Genomic DNA, 17,277 nt, shown 5'->3' with positions numbered 1-17,277 from the left:
TCAAGAGCCAAAACATGGCAAATAAGCAAACATTAAGCAGCACAATAAACTTAGAAGTCATACACAACATTTGTGTATGACTTGTGACAATAAAAGAAGAGGGGAAAAAAGAAATAAAACAAAATACATCACAAAAATATGCCAGGGGCCTTAAATTAAGAAATATCAAAAGCACCAAAATGAAAACACAATGTTTAAAGTCTTGACAGCCTTCTTATTTTTAGAAGTTAAAATATCTGTAATTTAATTTTACCTAGTCAAAACTGAATGACAGATATGCGCATCAGCATTTCGCCTAGGATGAATGACGCATCCCCCCATACTAGGAGAAATTTAAAAAAAAATCGATAAATGAAGCCAGTCTTGGTGTTAATAAGTAGAGGATAATTATTACAAGATTTCAATTCATTTTTCTAATGAGCAATATTTCATTTTGTTTTCAAGAAGCGTCATCATAGCCGAGCAAATGGAATGTGCGAAAACTCAAACGTCAAATGCGATTGGTCGATAAGCGTCGAGGTGATGACATAAACCCGGAAGTTGTTGACTAAAAATAACTTGCAGCAAGCGAGCATCTTTGTATGTAACAACTTTAAGCTATCTTACGTGAATTAAAAATGAACTTCACCGAAGGAGGACTCATTGATCACATCAAGGTAAATTCTACAGTAAACGTCTTGTTGCCAAATGTCCAAAAAGAGCTGAACATGTACAATTTGGGCCTGTGTGTTGGCGTTCTTAGGGCAGCTTCGTGTGTTGACGAGCACCGTGCCATGCAGAGGAGACACAGTAGCAACACGGATGGCATGTCCTCAGAAAGGCGAGCGAACGAAACAGAACCACAAATGAATCTGTTTTGGACTCTACTCTGGACGCCAAACAAGAACACAGAGAGATCCTCTTCAGATTGGTGTTTTGATCAAATTTTGGGTTTAAACACAGGCAGGGCTTTCAATGTGTGTTACAAAACTGTCAAGACAGGGTTACGGTTTTCAATGAGTGTTTTTAGCAAATGTCGCCTTTTAAAGACAGGGTTAGGATTTTCAAATGAGGGTCTCAAGTCAAGTCTAAGGTTACAAGTTAGGGTTTTCTGAGTAGGGTTTTAAACCAGAGTTGGGATTTTAAGACAGCGTTAGGGTTTCAAGCCAAGTTAATGAAAGGGAAAGTCAAGTCCAAAATATCTTAACATGAAAATATGTTCTATGCGGCCTCACTGGTCTATACGTGGGATTCTGACTAATACTGTGTTTGTGGAATATGAATTAAGCAGCAAAAAACACCTGTTTTGATCAATCTCGGGGCGGCCATTTTCCCACTTTCTGTCAACTGAAAATGACATCACAGTTTCTCAGGGTTCAACTTGTGAGCTTCACAAGGCCAAGGTTAAAAACACTAAACAAAAAAAGGCGAGCCCTGATTGGTTGTTCCCTGATCCCTGAGAAACTGTGCTTATTATTCCACAAACACAATATTAATCAGAATACTGTGTTTAATTGGGGTGCATAGAACATATATATTATATATTATAATTTTGACTCTCCCTTTAAATGTTTCAGTGTTTAGGGCCGGTGGACAAACTTGCTTCTCGAGGGCCAGAGTCCTGTAGGTTTAGGAGGTTTCCCTCTTCCAACACAAGTTGATTCCAATCAACAGGATCGTTATCAGGCTCATGCAGAGCTTGCTGATGAGGTGATCATATACCAGCTGTGTTGGAAAAGGGAAACATCCAAAACCTGCAGGACTCCGGCCCTCGAGGATCGAGTTTGCTCACCACTGGTTTAGGGTTTCAAGACAATGGCAAGGTTTTAGTTAAGAAACAACAAATTGTTCAACCTAGTCTACCACTGAAGCTTAATGCTAATGTTTAATATGAAATGCTATAGACTGCCTAATGGACATTAGCATCAATGTTTTGGTCATTATAAACCTTGACGCAATGGTCACAACCTTGGTTTCAGTGACCACGTACAGAAAAAAAAAATGATATTACTTAACTTTATTTATAGTTGCCTGTAGAATGTAAAAAGAAGACCAAAAAAAGACCACTTATGAATGTGTAATATGGGTGAACGCCGTCGTTCCTGAATCTGATGTTAGATTTTCTCGTTTAGGAGCCGCAGCCAAACTCTGGGATCCGAGAGCAGTCTGGACGAAGGCGCCGTGTTTGACTGCCTGAAACCCGACTCACCCGCATCGCCCCAGCAGATCTTTTCGGGCCTGGTGGGCGTCCCGTCGGCCGCCGTCTCTTCCGCCCAGTTCCAGGCGGCCAGCTTAGTGCTGGGCTCGCCCCCGGACGTCTTTGTCCAGATGACGGCGTCGTCCCGGGAAGAAGGCGGCACGCGTCGACCTGAGAGCGGAGCCTTCATGCCTCGCCCGCCCCACCACCATCACCACCCTCACACTCAGCACCATTTTCACCACCAGCCGCTGCAGCACAGGGCCTCCTCTCTCTTCCAGCAGGCCACGGCGGCGGCAGCGGCGGCTGGCTCGGAGAGGCACCACCACGGTCCCCGGGAAGAGGCGGGTCCGGATGACCCGTCCGCGCCGGCACCGGCCCTCTCAGAGCTGAAGGCGGTGGTGACGTGGTTGCAGAGGGGCTTCCCGTTTATACTCATCCTGCTGGCCAAAGTCTGCTTCCAGCATAAGCTTGGTAACTGCGTTAATCCTCGTAAAAATGTGTTTACAAATTCAATTTAAAAGATAAAATGTTTGTTTTTTTTGCAACATGTTCTTAATCAATCAATCAATCAATCAATCAATCAACAAACATGTTCGCATGTTAGCACACGAGCTAGCATCCATGCCCGCTTGCTTACTTCCCTCTGCGGAAGCTGTTAAACATGTATTTTCCGATGTTGTTTTTATTACTCTTAGAAGTTATTGTTTTGGTTTGATTTCATTTTAAACAACTCCTTAGCCAGACCTCATTTGATGAGTCACCACTGCTCCCAGCGAGCAGCTTCCAACGGAAGCTCGGTCGCTATGCTAACCTTGTTAAAATAATGTTTTCAAAATTGCTTTTATTCATGTAAAATACAGTAGTTTCATTTTATTTCATATTTATTTTGATTTTAGACCACACCTTCCTTGCCTCTCTCTGCATGAGTCACAGTTACTCCCACGGTCCTTCCCTGTCCCTCAACACTGCTCTCAGCTATCATTGGTTAGCAAGTTAGCAAACTAACCTCCATTAGCATGCTTGTTAACATACTTGTCTCAGAAAAGAAAGCTCCGTAGGCTTCCAACATTAGATTAACTGTGCTATTCCTGTGAAACTCATGTTTTCAGATGTTTTTTTTAATGCTAGGCAAAAGTGTGTGATTTCATACCTTCCGCTCCACTTCCATCAACGCTGCTCCCAGCTCGAATATTTAGCCTGCTAGCACACTAGCCTCTGCGCTCAGCATGATTGCTAGCACACGCTTCCCCCTCCTTCCACCATTAAGCTCGGTCCTGGCGCTTAATTGTGTTAAACGAGCGCTTTCATGTCTTCTATTGCTGCTGCTGACCTTGTATGTTGTGGCGCAGGTATTGCCGTTTGCGTGGGGATGGCCAGCACCTTCACTTATGCCAACGCCACCTTCAAGCATCAGGTCTCACTGCGGGTAAGAAAGTCTTTGAGTGTAAAATATACAGTAGAATTATTGGCTACACACAATTTTTGTTAGCCTTTATCTGCAGATCTACGTGATATTTCATTAATTGTGTTGCTAACATTGAGAAGCCCAATGCCATCTAGTGATGCATCAAGTTCCATTTCCGGTCCTCTGGGTTATGATTAGTGCTGTCAAATTTGGCGGGCAAAACATTTTGATAAAAAGCCTTTTTAATTCATCGATTCATCAAAATTCTAAAATGTGATTAATTTGATAAAAAATGTTTTTAATCGTTTGACAGCTATAGTTATGATTACAGCTAACGCCGCAACTAGCACGTCAAAGACAATTCCTTTACTATCTATCCGGAGGTGTTTAATCATGTTAATTTTCACAGTTCAGTCTTACTGCAAGTGTTGCACTACGACGACTGGTCATTTGTTTCAACAAAGATGAGCCCTACTTATACTTCTTTGTCAGTTCATTGGCATCTTCTTCGGGTCGGGCGGTGCTCACAAGAACGCTTTTGAACATCATCTTGTAGCATGACAGGCAAATGCTAACTTCCGTAGCGTGCTTGCGTGCGTTTCAGGACGGCCGCTCGGTGCTGGCGGCGCTGTGGATCGCGCTCTTCCTTTCCGGCAACGTGGCGTATGTTTACTACGCCTTCAGCCAAGAGGAGCTGCACAACAGGTAGTGAACGTCGAGCCAGCATGGCGCCATCTTTAGCTGCCGTTTTCATTAGGCTCATCTTTTCTTTTGTATTATTACGTCAGCCATCTTATGTGTTGTTTCTTTTAGCAGAGCCCTCGTCTGGTTTTTGTCCTGTGAGTATTTTATGTTTTGCTCACATTATCATTTGACTCATCATGAGCGGCTCCCTATCACCCTCTCACACATGAAGCTCAGCGTAAAAGAGAGAAAAAAAAGAAGTCTTTATTTTCTTCTTCTTCTTGTTTTCAGCCTGATGTTTTCCAAGCCCAATCTGGAAGGTTTTGACTTCTTTGACCTCATGTGGGCGGTGGGCATCACTGACTTTGTCCTCAAGTTCGTCACCATTGGGCTGAAATGCTTTGTCCTCTTTCTACCTGGCATCCTCTTGGCTTTCAAATCCAGGGTGAGTGTTCACATTTGAGTTTTTAGCCAAAACACGCAAAGGATAATGAATTACAGCAAACTTTTCATCCTAAAATATTTCAATAATATAATAAAAATATTTCATAAATGGTTTTCCAATGGGTTGATATTTTCATACAAAACAAGTTTATCTAAATTATGATTGAGTAGTAATAAGAATTGCCAGTTGTAGAGCCCAGGGTCAATTTGATACAAAGCTTGTTCAATTATCCCAAAACATGTCAATTACCATATTTAATACAGTATCGCATGATAAAATCTGTTATGAACAATTTCATTCAATATCTTTGTTTTACCGATCATCGACTCACTGAGCATATTTCACTCGTTTTTCGTACAAATAAAAAAATTGTGAAATGAACCTGTTGCTAAACCAAGTAACAAAGTCATGCCGAAAAACAATTTTAACTTTTAAAAAACAAAAGAAGAAGAAAAACATTTTTAAAAATGGGGCGATTTGACCGGCAACATAACAAGGAGAGCTAAAAACGAAGTGGGCCGCATTTGCCTGTAAACATTTCTGGTGTCCTGAAGAAACAAACAATTAATTGATGCCAATTATGCCTGCACTACTTGCACAACTTCAGCATGAAACTTGGGAGATCTTTGATGCATTCAACACTTCAACTTGTTCCCCCTAAACAACAGGAGCGTGGGAAAAAAAGAGGAAATGATGCAGTTTCCATTTTACTAAACAATGATTGTAGACGGTGACAGTCAAAGTGACGCCGCGTGTGCGTGATTCATATTCGAGTGCTGCGTGCCTTGAATGACATCGCCCTCTAATACCATTTCCTCTGTTGTGCCATGTGAGTGGAACGCAGGTGGGAGTGCGTTTCGTTGAGATCATCAGGGGAAAAGTCATTCCTTTTTGTTATGGATGATTTGATTGTTGAAAAGCCCCCAATACGTAACAGCCACATGTACAGTAACTCAACTTCATTTATTGAGTAATCCTGGGGCAGAATATAAAAGGACAAAAAGGGGGGGGGGCCTAAAATTGAACATTTTAGTTTGAAGCACACCTTTTAGAGTCAGTTTGTTTTCTTCAAACTGTTTGAAAATTTCACCCTGAATCCAGTTTCACTTTGCGAAGTGTCATTGAGCAAGACACTGAAGCCCAATTTGCGCCTCGCATGGCAGCAGCCTTCCGTTTAGTGTAAGCCTTTTGTCAAGCGTTTTGAGCACCATCTGATGTACAATCTGTAGACTGACAACAAAGTCTCAAGAATACAAAACCATTGTGGTTTGAAGTGGCAATTTTAGGGTCATGTTGACTATTTCCAGCGGTCCTGCTTCTTTATTCTACAATCAATATTTACATTTTGTTTAGTGTGGTCAGTGTCTATCAAATGTATAATATTTTTAGTTAATACATGAATCTTTTTTTTTTCTTTTGTTTTGCTCGCTGTAATGGAAACTTCTCCTTTCTGGGGAACTCCTTCCTGCAGCTGCTGTGAAAGAATGAATGACTCAATGGTATTCGCTTGAATGGCCTGTTCTTAATTTAGAACTCAGAGACCCTGAATTAAGATCCCGGAAATGTGTTGCTTATTGCGTGTTAACAGATTGCTACTCGCATTTGGTGTCATAAGCGTAAAAGAGGTGCATAGAGCCCTATTGACATGATGGATTAGCATTTTCGATATCTCCGGGTAGTTTTTCACCTGTGGAAAGTTGGGAGTGCGCCACAAGAGCAATATGAAGTTTCAAGTGATGGCATTGGAATTGTTAGTGGAGGGGGAAAGTGAGCCAAATCAATGGGTGCGTTTTGTCAGAGGTGAGATGGCGCGACTGCCTCCAAGTCATCGTTCAGAAATTCCAAATTTGCTGAATAGACCGAATGTGGAGATCATTTCCATTTCTGGCATTTCAAAAATGTTTAAAAGAACAGAAAAGATGATTTTGTCTGCACCTCCTCATCTTGATTGGTCACCTGCCTTTGATTGTGTGAGGCCCACAAACAAAAATACCAATTTTAGGGTCCGACTTTATTTGCCATTTTTAACCAAAAATAATTGGATAGTCGTCTTTACCATGGAAGACTTGCGCAACACCTCTACTTGGCCGATTGATCCAAATTTCAAACACGCACATGCTTGACTAAAGCGATGGGCAATGCTAAATTGTGAAGAGTTGGATTGTTTGCCGTTTCATGTTCACGAACTAACTGCACAAATGGGTCAAGCCGGAACAGCTCAGTGTTATTTATGGCTGACATTTTGCAATCTTGTGAATAGGGAAAGACTTCGAAAGAAGTGTGAGTCACTGTGCAACACTAGGTAATAATTTCGAATTCGATTATTCGTTGATTTTTTTTCTTGTCTTTCTGCAAAAAGCATGGTCATTGTAACTTTTTTTCTGGGTCCGAGTGCTAAACCTGCCCACCACATTTCATGTTGCTGAATTAACCCTATGGCGAAGTCATGACCTTGTGGATTTATTTGAGTTATTACAGTCTTGGGTTGCGTGGCAGGTTGTCAAAAGCCCCGCCCACACTAAAGGGAAGTAAGTCCAAAGCTTTGCAATTTAGCATCGCTCGTTTAAGTCTTGTGGCGGCGTAGATGCGTAGCTCGAATTTGGTGACAATCGGACCAACTGGCTTTGGGGCTGAATTTGAAACTGGCGGTGCAGCAATTTGAAATGAGCTTTAAACAGAAGTTTTGTGTCCAATTTAAAAAAAAAAAAAAAAAAAAAAAAAAAAAGCAGAAGCACATTAAGTTTGTCTCTTGGCAGGCGTCCAAATCTTCTATTTGACAATTTTGGCGTGGGCGTGATGGCCGCGGTGGGACCCGAGGCTGCGGGGACAATAAGGAAGATGAATTAGCCGTTTAGCGGAGGTCTTCTTTCCCGGCCCACCAGGCTGCCACCGCCTCGACCCACAGCCATCCATCTTTGTCAGAAAGTCATTAAGTGCATCCCAAACTGGGGTTTGTGAGCCGTCGCTCGGGGGGTTCACAAAAATCATTTAAATAAGCGATTTGGTCGTCATATGAAAAAAGTGTGTCCCTAAATGTGAGGACTGGCACGCCAATAAAACAAAACAAAAACCACTTACCGGTACTTTGCACATGCAAACCTTAGCTTAGCCTTAACCTTAGCAATTAAGATTGTGAAGTTGTTGTAATAATAATTATTATTATTATAATACACTAGTTTTTTTTTGTTTTTTTTTGAGAACCAAAGACTCACTTCTTCAAGTATAGTCCTATTGTTTTTAGAAAAATTTAAAGGAATCTTCCAGAATGGAAGTTGTAAAATATCTTCGAGTATATCGGTAGTCATATTTAAATCAATAAATAAATAAAGGGATCTTCCCGAGTGGAAGCTGTAATATTGCAAGAATATTTGCATTTGAGAACTCCCCTTTTTAAAATATGACTTTCTTCCTTATGTAAAACTTTCTTTAATACATGTTGATGTTATTTTTGTAAAAAAATACAAGTAATTAACATCGCCCTTTGTAATTGGCTTATAGATTCATCAGCATAATAAGGTAACGACTTTATATCATGGATAAAATCAGACTTTATTCTTGTAAAATGTTGACCTTTTTACCCTGACAAAATACATAATTGTTCTTGTGAAGGTTGCAAATTTTAATTCTTGTAAAAATACAACATTTTTTTTCCCGTTTTTAATTCCTTCGTAGTAATGTTCAATTGATGTTATGAGGCTCCTTGAAAAGAAAACCAAATTCTCCCTTTGAGTAGCCTGCATTAGAAAATGTGCCCCGCCGGGGTTGGCAGTTTGTGCTGGGATTCCCGAGGGGGGGGGGGGGGTCTTCGCAGGTGGAAAGATCCACTGGCAGCGTTCATGTGCAGCGTCTGCAAAGCGGATGGGAAGCCTGGACGGCGGGCACATTTGTGGCGCGGGTCCCACTCATTTAAGGTTCTGCACCAGATTGAAGAGCCGCCTCCAGCTGTTTGGGTTTGAATTAAGCACAGTGAGCAAGTGTTGCTTCTGTGGCTTGGCTGCTTTCTGTCCTGGCGGCTCCTTCCTTCCTTGCTTCAAAGTGGAGCTGTTGCAGGAAAAGAAATGACATTTCATGAAAAGTCGCTCTTAAGTCATTGGGAGAAAGTGCACAGCTGCGCGCCAGGATGATTGTAACGTGTTATAAACGTATGCAACGTATGATCAAATTACTTGTGTCGGTGCTTTTCTCTGGAAAGTTGAAAATAGCAAAAGAGGTTTGTAAATTGTTATTGTAATCTCACTTTCAGGTGTATTTAAATTGAGGCCATTTTCTATCCTAATGTCTTCTTGGAAGCGTCTTAAGTTCATTTACAATATTTCATAAACCCGTTGAAAATGCAAAGAAAGAAAGAAAGCCCACTTTTCATTTGATGTTCCCGAACCGCAGATATCAAGTCGTGTACATTTCTGTGCGTGTTGTTGTTGTTTTTTTGCAGGGCAAGTTGTACCTTCTGATCGAGGAGCTGAGTCAGCTGTTCCGCGCACTGCTTCCCATCCAGCTGTGGTACAAGTACATCATGGGAGAAGAACCGTCGGCCAGTTACTTCCTGGGGGCCGCGCTCATTATCGTCTACAGCGTCTGCAAGGTGCTTTTGTCTTGCCTGCATTTGAGTCACCCGGAAAAATGAAACTCGCATTCTTCGGATGATGCCAAATCTCGAACGCTCGGGCTTGTAAATTGGAAAGAGGCCACTCGCGCAAACACCCTTGAGTCATAATTCTCTCTCACAACTTCTGCAGGAAGCAATTCGCCAGAAAGGAGAAGTTTCCATTAGTGCCGGTTTAAAAAAAGAAAAAAAGATTCAACGCTATTGACTTTATATGCACATTTATAGTCCTGTCACGATTAAAATAAAAATTCAAGACGATATATTTTCCCATCCTGATAAAATGATGGGGTTTTTTTTACGCCACCAATCTGATTTTAGAGCAGGATCTTTTTAAGATGAACTTTTAATTTCTCATTAATTCTCAAGAATGTTTAACACAAATGTAGGATGAAAAATAAAAGATCTTGAATACATACGCACTTAAAAGTTCACAAAACTTGCACGAAACTACTAACGTAGCGAGCAAGTTGACGGTCTGACGGCACGTGAGGCGCCGTGAGACTTTTGTGTGATTAAGGACTATATAAATAAACTTAACTTGACTGACAGGAGAGAGAGAACAAAGCAGCGTGACGTGAATTTTGATGACTTATAAAAACATACACGCATTTAAATGACAATTTATCGGGTAAAAAAGAAAAAAAAAAAGTCGGCCAACGATAACTTGATATTATCATGATTGAACATTAGATTAAATATGACAGATGCATATATTAAATATATTACATTTGTGGCACATTAAGTGAAGTATATAATATAGCGCCAATAAATGTGCCATCATTTATCGTAGGTAGATAATAATAAATTGTAAATATTGTGCATTACTTATTATGATGACAATAAGGCACATTAGAAGTGAATGGAACATTTAAATATGGTATCAATATGAATCACGAAAGGCCCAGACAGTCAACGTTGTCCGTAGCTGAAACAAAATGTAAGCGTTTGACTCCCCAGCATTCCTGAGTTGCGACGTACGCAACGTGCGGTCACGTTGTGGCCGGTGAATAACAAATATGATGAAATATCATCCGCTCTTTTTTCCGCTGGTTCTTTTAATACACGGTGATGCGCTCATTCGTCGGAATGTGGGGAGGACGCTGGTCCGAGGGAACGTGAATGTGGTGCGGCTTCACAACGGCCAATGACAATTGGGGGGGGGGGAGGGGTTACAGTATGCATCGAAGACGCTTCACAGCGGTTGCATTATTCATACGCTCGCACATTCACAATGTGGTGGCGGCGGCGAGCAGCTCAAGTAGCCTCAGCTGCGCCGCGGCAGGCTAATATGGAAGCGAAGGCAAACATTCGCACCTTGCCCAAAGACACGACACGTGACTTGGGGGAGAGCGGGGATCGAACAGCCGACCTTCTGGTCGCTGGACGACCGTCTCGACGCGCTGAGCCGCGGCCGCCGCGCACGGTGAGAGCAGCAGACGCCAATGACTGTTCTTGATGGAGACAAACTCAGCAGGTGACTAAAAGGTTGCGTTCCGTGGGCCCACGTGCTTCGCAAAACACTTTCACAAGCAGACCCTTTCAAAAAAAAAAGAAAGAAGCCAATTAGGGACAAGTCCTATTCAACATGTGTGAAGAAACAGCGCGGGAATGAATGATGTCAAAGTCTTATTTTCAAAGTAGACAGCTGGCACTTTTTTTAAAAATTCCAAATATATTATAAATGTGTCATTTTGATGCCAAATGGCGATTACACGTTTGCTCTCTCTCCTATTGCAATTTATTTTGTGAGGGTAAAAACACGTTTTGCGTTGTGATAAAGGAAATGCTCATGTTAACATTCTATTATGAGAATATATTGCGTGGGGGGGATTGACAGTTTTGATTGTTATTAAATTAAATCAAAAATTTTCCTTTGGATTTTGAAATGACCCGCATTTCATTTTCTTTGTTGCGGGAAAAAGGGTTTGTGTGTAATTATGCTACGCGGGGTTAATGACGGCACATTCCCCACTTTGCAGTCGAAAATGACATTTTGATACGACGACCTCAACAAGCTTGAAACGAGTCTTCTTTATTATATATGTTTTTTTCTTCTTCTTGTCATCTGCATGTTGACTGCAGTCGCTCGACATCTGCAGCCGAGCGTCGGCCCTACGCAAAGCGCTGGTCCTGCTCTGTCGCTCTCAGGTGAGACGTGCGATCTTGCATGTGCCCGATTTTCAATTCTGGAGGAAAACGTCACTTGAGGAAATGCTCATGGATAACGTTCCCGTCATGTCAACTGGAGAAATGAACTCCGACTCAGCCTTTGTGTTACAGGAAGAAATCACACTCTTTTTTTATTTTTATTTACAGGTCAATTCTGAATTTTTATATTATTTACATGGTCGCACACCCACTTTGAAGCCAAAAAATCACGTTTCGTTGTGATCATAATTATTTCATTTTATTGTGAAGCAAAATCACCCATCCTGTGAAAAGGTGTAAATATATATTTTTTTTTATTTCAAGTGGCGATAATACTTTTAATATTGCCCCCCCCCCTTTTGTATTTATTCCATTTGATATATGGAAATTAATTAATCTTAATTTAATGTTGTCTTGTTGGAAAACACAGGATTTTTTTTTTTTTATAAAATGTGTGGTATGTACACCAGACGCTATAACACTTCTAATGTTGCACACCTGTTGAATTAATAATGGTATTTTAGTAAAAAAAAAAAAAAAAGAAGACATTTCATTGAGGCTCTTCAAGAAACCAAACAAAACGCCACTTGGTGTTTCACACCGAATCGGTTTTCAATGATGACAGCGGTTCACGTTCACCTTTGACCCTTTTGATGGTGATTTGCAGAGTTTGGGCGTGCGGGCTGGCAGCCAGCAGTGCAGCGAGGCCGGCGACGTCTGCGCTATTTGCCAGGCCGATTTCCGCGAGCCTGTTGCTCTCCTGTGTCAGGTACAATAAGACGGCGAGGAGCCTCTTGATCGTTTTTGCCGGCAAATGGTGACGGGCCACTTTTTTTGCTCCCGGCCAGCATGTTTTCTGCGAGGAGTGTCTGAGCTCCTGGTTGGACCGAGAGAGGGCGTGCCCTCTGTGCCGCGCCGCCGTCGTGGAGACGCTGCGATGCTGGAAGGACGGCACCACCTCTGCTCACTTCCAAATCTACTAAACCTGACGATTACGGTGATTATGCACTCGTTAAGAGGCGGAGTTGGTCAATTGTTTTCAAGTTTGACAAAACTCACCCAAAAATGAAGATTGGCTCCAAAATAGCAACTTGACTAATAATCGGTTTATGTATTGATCGACCCTGAAAAGTCCACGTCACATTTTTCTAATCTAATCTAAAATATTTTGACATGAACAAATACTTTGAATGTCCGACACAAACATTTACTAAATGCTTTACTTTAATGCATGTGTTCTGTTTATTGCTCAAACACAACGTAACCATCCGCTGTCAGCTCAAGGATCGTCTGTGGTCAAAATTAATAGTGTGATTAATCTGCGTTATTACATAATGAATGTTTTGTGATTAATTAATTAATTAGTTAACTCGTCCCATCCCGAATGAATAGCATTGTAATGTGAAGAGCACAAAGTTGTCAATTTCAGAGACAGAAGTTGTTGTGTTACATGAACTGTAATATTATGAGACAAAAAGATCCGAGAAGAAGGTCAAGGTGACTTGAATAAAGTTGGAGTATTAATATGCAAAAAAGCTCAACTGTGAGCAGAATAGCGGCGAAAAAGGTACGGTGCCGCCATTTCGCCGGCGGAGCACTCATTTGACTGCACGTGTCAGGTTGGCAACATCTCGTCGTAAATTTGGGAGAAAGAAGCGGCAACGTTGTGAGAATAAAGTCGGAATATTACGAGAGAAAAAAACTTTGTCATCACACCGTACATTAAAGCTTAAATTCACAAAAAAGACTTATCATGAGAGTAAAGTAAAAAAAAAAAGTTCCAAGAATGAAGCGCTATTAGGCGATAAAAGCGGCAGCGTTGCAAGAATAAGCCGGCGGTGCTGATGACTCGCCGCGACGCTCACTTTTAGCGGCCACGTGCGGGTTTCGCAACACGCGCTGCTTCAGCGTGAAGTCATGCTTTGACAAATCGCTCTGCGGCGTAACGCCGATGAATCTTCTGTCTTGTCATTGTTAATATCAAACACCTTCATTTCAGCAATGTCATCTGCTCTTCATGACTTATTGTCACCCTTGTGAGCAAAAAGAAAGTTTGTGAGCTCACTCACCCTCCAAAGCGTCCCTGACTTTATTCAAAAGGCAGTCATCATTCTGTGAGTCGGAATAGTCCAAATAGTCCAAATACGTCCGTTCCAAGACAGTAAGACGCGCGCACAGTCATGCATGGAAATGACTCAAACGTCGTTTTAAGATAAAAGCAGTGCTATTTCCATGCGGCGCGGCGGCGTACGTGGAACGAGCGGCACGCAGAGACCTCCGCCAAGGCTTGCTTAGCCATCTGTGAAAATGGGGAGTTTTTAGAAAATCCTCCAAAGGCCATCTTGAGTTTCTTCTCATGAGCATAATATTACAACTTCATTCTGGGAAAATGATTTCAGTTGGAATATTCCGATTTTTTTTTTTTAAATGAGGAAATTCATTCTTTTCCCTTTTGAATCTTATGAATTCATGCTGGTGGGAAAAAAGTACTTTTCCTTTCTTTTGTAATTACATACTGTTGGATTACTATTTTATTTTTTCTTTGTATTGCACAATCATTGAAGTCATGTTAAGAGAATAAAGCTGCAATATTACATGGAGGACAAATGCCGCATTACACGAAATTTGTAATATTTCAAGGAGGAAGTCATAATACAACAACGTGGATTCTAACTTTATTCTGCTGGTAAATTGATGATTGTTTTTTTTTTCTTTGAATAGGCTATACAGATTTTTTTCATGATCGATTTATGATTTATTTTTTTCCTCACAATATTATGGCTTTAGACTAATAGAATTGTTTTTGTATTCATAAGGTTCTTTTTTTACTCTTGTGTTTTTATTTTGTTGAAGTGGTTTGCAAATGTTTGTAAGAATCCATTTATTCAATAAAGAGGATGTGGTGCAAGAAACTTGCATTATTATAAAGATGAATTTGCAATATGTAAATAAATAACTTTATAGTAGCAAAAAAAGAGTTATTCCACCAGAATAGAGCCGTAATACGACAACTTCAACATAATATTTTGCCTTTATTCTGGTGACATGACAATTTTTTGGGGTCCTGATTTCCCTCCCATGAATATTGATTCTTACTATGTCCTGGTAAAAATACTTTACTTTGATACAAAGTTTGATACTTTTTTTTTTTTTGTAATATAGTGAGAATAAAGATGTTACATTACACACACACAAAAACTTCCCAATTCAGGATGAATTTGAAATATACAATAAGAAAAAGAGTAATACTACTAGAATGAAATCATGAAGTAATAGCTTCATATTCCAACTTTATTCCATTTTTTTAATTATTTTTTTTTTTTCCAATTCAGATTTTTTTTTCCAGATTAAAATGATGATTTCCTCTTAACAATCGACATCTCTTCTGGTAAAATTCACTCTTAATATTTTTCTTTCTTTTTTTAAAATTTCAAACATAGCTTTATTCTGGTGTAACAATTACTTTATCTTTGTTGAAGTATTATACAAACATTTTGGGGAAATTACGTTACAAAGCCAACGATGTAATATTACACGCGGGCGGCCATTTAAAAAAGAAGAAGTCAAATATAGTAGCAAGTATAGTCAAAATACAATGCAAACAAAATCAATATATAAGAAAACAGTAACTCTACCAGATTTTTAATAGGCCGACTACAAATGAGGTTTTACATGCTATTAATCTTCCAGTCCTTATAAAAAAAATAAAAAAATTATTCACATGGTTGTGGAGCTTCCGTAAAGCTTTCCTGTGCGTTAACGAGAAACCCACCAGACATCCACCACGGCCTTCAATCGTTTACAGGACTTGTGCCGGAGGTGCAATCTGGATCAGATGTCGATGAAACTTGGTTCAACAGCTTCCCGGCGTCCGTGCGCACAATTTGGCAGTGCTTTTGTTTGTTCTTTTGCCCCTCCCCCTTTCTGATTGTCATTAACCTAATTAGTCTACCAGGGGAGGATGACATCACTGCATGTGGCTGAAGAGGGAAGGCGTGTTTAATCTTCATCACGTTACGTATCCTCTTCTCGGGTGCCTCGGAATCGTCGTCGGGTCGCATGCTCGCCATCCTCGCCATCCTCGCCATCCTCGTCTTTTGTCTGCAGACGTGCTCGGAAGGCGTCTGCGAATGAGAGACGTGCATGAAAACACAGGGAAGAGTTTAAATTGGGAAGAAAGAAAAAGGATTACCGAGGAAAATTGAGAAGCAATCTGCTGTGTTGACAACAAAGTAAAAGAAGGTAAACATGGCAAGAAACAAGTTGTGGCTTGTACGAGGATGAAGGCGGATTCGAATGTCGCAAAGCTACAACGATGGATTCTGAGTTTTTCCAGCAGTCGGAATTCAGTGTTGCGAGAGTTCCATCCAAATGGGATGCACAAAAAATCTGAGAATTATAAATTTGTGACAGAAATTGTAAGGCTACAAGAATATATTGCAAAAAAGCTGCAATGTTTCGAGAGCAACACTGAAATATGAACAATAACGTCATCAACACTTCAGAATAAAGGCGGAATATGATTCCAAGAAAAAGTCGCAAGTTGGAACCTTACAGAGAGAAATAATGTTGCAAGTACGTCTTAATGTAGATATAGAGTAGTTGTGAATTAGGACATAAAAAAGTTGAGCTATGCTTTTGCACAGCATGTACAACAATTGTGTTTGAAGCCGTGCTCTGTTTAAAAAATGATTATAATATACTTCAACTTTAAAATGACGACTTCTTGGAGTAATATCACAACTTAATTCTCGTAAGACTACAAATGACTTTTCATCATTTTCATTTCAACTTCAAAAGAAAGACTTTTTGGGGTAATATAATATCACGTTCAAGTCTCGTAATGCGTAAAATGACAAACATTTCAACTTTAAAGCGACAGTGTGTAGTATTTAGTGCCATCTAGTGTTGAAGCACGTGCATTTTTTTAAGCCACAGACTCAACTTGATCATTTTTGTATTTTTTCTCATAATATAGAATCTTGATTTTGGTTAACATAAGAGCTGTATGTTTTTTTTTGTGTGGTAATAAACCGTTTGAATCAATGCCTCGTGACCGCTTACCTTGTCTACAAGTGTCGTCTCGTGACCACCAGCAACAGCAGCGTGCACACACTGACGTTCGCGGCGGTGCGCGCGTACTTCCAGCCCCCGCCGACGGTCCCGGGTGCGTCCTCGTCGGCCGTCTCCCTGCGGCGCTTGTCCAGCTGATCGCCGATCCGCCGCAGACGCGTTGCGAGCACCTGCAACGCGCAACCGGGCGCTGGCGGCGCGCGTGCGTGCATGACCCCGATTGCCAGCGGCGGCGTGGGCGACCAGCGGCACATGCTTCCTATTTTGACGCTCCGGGTAGGAGAGTGTGGGAACCCCACTCTCGTATTCAAAGTGCATTTCGTGTGTGCCGCCCACTTGTGGATTATTCATGAGGTCCCCGTCCTGTGACGTGGGACTGACGTCATATTTTGCCCGCTCGAAACTATAAAGTTCGCCTGTGGAATTGATCCAAAAGTGAACTACATTGTCGTGTCTTTATTGATTTTGGCTTTTTATAGCCATAGGTTAAATAAAAAATGTTTAACTTACATTATTCCATAGTTATTTTTATATATATATATTTGAAACTATTTTACACAACGACCAAGATCAAGTCTCCTATCTAATAATTAAGAGGCCTAATCTAACAATGAGGTTTGATATGTACCCTCCTTTTAGAGGTCAAGATGAACGTTCATGGTTTTATTAGGGAAGCCCTACGTTTCAATAATTTTAAAATATGGAAATATATTTGAAAATCATTATTGAGCGCCATC

The 17,277-nt window shown here is 40.8% G+C and overlaps 1 protein-coding gene across 2 annotated transcripts; it reads left to right on the top strand.

The window, feature by feature from the left end:
• The first annotated feature begins 180 nt into the window (after positions 1 to 180).
• On the top strand, positions 181 to 14,373 carry rnft2 (ring finger protein, transmembrane 2). Of its 2 annotated transcripts, none has more exons than XM_086075494.1 (10): positions 181 to 656; positions 743 to 820; positions 2,112 to 2,650; positions 3,529 to 3,605; positions 4,189 to 4,289; positions 4,560 to 4,618; positions 9,146 to 9,295; positions 11,402 to 11,467; positions 12,135 to 12,236; positions 12,316 to 14,373. In XM_086075494.1, exons 2-10 carry the CDS (start codon positions 774 to 776, stop codon positions 12,534 to 12,536), a joined length of 1,362 nt encoding a protein of 453 aa, XP_085931620.1. In that variant the 5' UTR covers positions 181 to 656; positions 743 to 773; the 3' UTR covers positions 12,537 to 14,373. The 2 variants fall into 2 exon arrangements, with proteins under 2 accessions (XP_085931620.1, XP_085931619.1); XM_086075493.1 differs by having other exon boundaries at positions 510 to 656; positions 4,560 to 4,713.
• The last annotated feature ends 2,904 nt before the right edge of the window (positions 14,374 to 17,277 follow it).

This window comes from Leptonotus elevatus, chromosome 5 (assembly GCF_054856555.1).
Source record: "Leptonotus elevatus isolate MCC_2025b chromosome 5, RoL_Lele_1.0, whole genome shotgun sequence".
In the NCBI taxonomy this organism is placed as follows: domain Eukaryota; kingdom Metazoa; phylum Chordata; class Actinopteri; order Syngnathiformes; family Syngnathidae; genus Leptonotus; species Leptonotus elevatus.
This window is presented reverse-complemented; position numbering and strand designations above follow the sequence as displayed.